A 2,520-nucleotide genomic window follows, 5' to 3' on the forward strand; every position below is an offset into this window, starting at 1 on the left:
GCCCTGGTGAGGCCTCACCTGAAGCACTGCGTCCAGTTCTGGGCTCCCCAGCACAAAACAGACAGGGATCTCTTGGGAAGAGTCCAGCGGAGGGCCACCAAGATGGGGAGGGGCCTGGAGCATCTCTGCTATGGAGAAAGGCTGAGTGAACTGGGTCTGTTCAGCCTTGAGAAAAGAAGAGCGAGAGGGGATCTAATCCAGGTTTGTAAATATCTGAGGTGTGGGGGCCGTGGTGGTGAGGCCAGGCTCTGTTCAGTGGTACGTGGAGACAGGACAAGGGGAAATGGCCGGAAACAGCAGCATAGGAAGTTCTGCACCAATGTGCAAAGGAACGGCTGTACAGTGAGGTGAGGAGCACTGGAACAGGCTGTGCAGGGAGGTGGTGGAGCAGCTGAAGCAGTTGGCCACGTCCCATTGCTTCCTGCATGTATCAGGTATTTATAGATGCTGATCAGCTGCATCAATTCGCCCTGCTCTGCCCACCCCGCACCTGCGCCCGCGGAGATAAGTATCACCTGCTGTGTGCTCAGGCGAGTATTTGGAGTTGTTGCGCTGAGCAGATGGGAATGAACGCCGGGTGGAGCCGCAGCTTTGGGTTCAGTTCACCTCACCTCTCTACCGGCATCCCTCATTGCCATCGATCCCCGCGAGGGCTTTGCTCAGAAGAGTGCTCTGCCGGCACTGCTGTGTCCTCAGCCCGACCCTTCTCTGTGCCTCTGCCCGCACGGCTGCAGCTCAGCGCTGCGCTCAGCGTTGGCCCCTCACTGCCAGGGAGACACTGAGGCCCTGCAGCTCAGAGAGGGGAGCGGAGCCGTGGGGGTCTGCAGCACAGCGCTGTGGGGCTGTGGTCCAAAGTGATGCGGTTTGGTGGGGAATGGTGGTGGTTTGTGGATGGTTGGACTGCATGATCTTGGAGGTCTTTTCCAGCCGTGGTGATGGTGTGACTGCATGAACTGCTCTCTGTCTGACCAGGCTCCAAATACAGTGAGCTGAGGAAGAAGAGGCACCGTGTGGTCTGCATGGCTGTGTGTGCAGTGCCATGGATCCTTGTTTTGGGGCTGGTGGCTGTGATAGGTGAGTGCCACCCGCATCCCACGGGGATGGAACCTCTATGGTGGGTGTAGGACGGGGGACAATGGGGTTTCCCAGCCCTGAGCTGCTCCCCAAGCACAGCCCCCATCCCAGCTCCTGGGGCGCCCACGTGGTGCCCCAAACCGCCTTCTGCTCCACCTTCCCAGCCTCTGCCACCGCTGCGAGGCCATCGCCCCATGGCCGTGCATCCCAAGCCCACGCCTGCTGCAGGGGAACCTTCTTTGCCTCTCACTCGCCCAACTCTCTCCCTCTCAGTGCTCCAGCATTCTGAGTCGTGCTCACCTCGCCCACCCTTCTCCCACGTCTGCCCCGACGCCTGGCTCGGTTTGCAAGGGAAATGCTTTTATTTCTCGTCCAACGAGAGTGACTGGCACAGCAGCAGGGAGCACTGCCAGCGCCTCGGAGCTTCCCTGGCCACCGTGGACACGGAGGAGGAGATGGTGAGAGCGGGGCGTGAGCCGCAGTGCCAACACGGGGGTGGGAAACCCACACTTGTGGGGCCGCACCAACGGCTCCCGGTGCCCCCAAGTGGCCCCACGCCAAAGCCACGAGGAGATGCCTTGCAGCGAGGTGGCAGCTGAGACGTGGGCCTGAGGGGGGAAAGTGCTCCAACGGCTGCAGTCACACCTGGGTTTGTTCAAAGGAATTCATGCTGCGGTACCTGGGCCCGGCAAACTGTTGGATTGGGCTGCACAGGGCAGAAGGGGACGAGCGCTGGACGTGGGCCGACGGCAGCGCCTTCAGCAACTGGTCAGTGCGTGCGTCCGTCTGTCTGTCTGGGATGTGTGTCAGGGTCTGTTTGGGATGGGCTGGGATTGGGTTTCCCATTCTGCTCCCTGCTGTGCTCAGGTTCCAGCTGCGAGGTGGAGGCCGATGTGCGTACCTGAATGGGGACAGGATCAGCTCAGCCCTGTGCCACACTGAGAAGTTGTGGGTGTGCAGCAGAGCCGACAGCTTCGTCCCCTGGAGGAATGGGACAAATCCACAGTGACAGATCCCAGCCCAGCCAGCTCGTGCCAATGCTGCTGGGCACGGCCATGCCATGGCTGTGTGCTGGAATCTGCCTCTTTCCAGCACTGCTGCAGCTGTTCCTGCAGGGAACCACGCAGCTCTGCTGCTCGTTATCTCTCAGGGAACATGTTTAATTGCACCTTGCCTTGAAGGGAGGGCCCTGTAAGGGTCCTTACAGGTCACAGCAGCATGCAGCGATCTCAATGTGCTGCCGTGTGTGGCCAGACTCCAGGCTGGGGTATTTCTGCTCTCCTTTCGAGCTCTGTGTCACATTGCGGTGCCACCACTGTGTCACATCACGCTGCCATCGCTCCCAGCCGCTGTCTGACTTTGGCTCTGGGCGACGTTGCTCCCGGTGCTGTCACACAGCCGCAGCCCTGCAGGAGGCTTTCTGCACTCACAGTTCTTGCTGAGCTG

General features: G+C 60.5%; 1 protein-coding gene across 1 annotated transcript; it reads left to right on the forward strand.

Annotated features, from left to right (window-relative positions):
- Window positions 1–904: 904 nt before the first annotated feature.
- On the forward strand, window positions 905–2,083 carry LOC306945327 (C-type lectin domain family 2 member B-like; the record flags this gene model as incomplete). The annotated part of the gene is given in 6 exon segments (XM_079534048.1): window positions 905–946; window positions 948–965; window positions 969–1,074; window positions 1,348–1,532; window positions 1,736–1,842; window positions 1,942–2,083. Coding segments are annotated over 6 exon segments (600 nt in total).
- Window positions 2,084–2,520: the final 437 nt, after the last annotated feature.

Source organism: Tetrao urogallus, assembly GCF_951394365.1.
Source record: "Tetrao urogallus genome assembly, chromosome: 1".
Lineage (NCBI taxonomy): Eukaryota > Metazoa > Chordata > Aves > Galliformes > Phasianidae > Tetrao > Tetrao urogallus.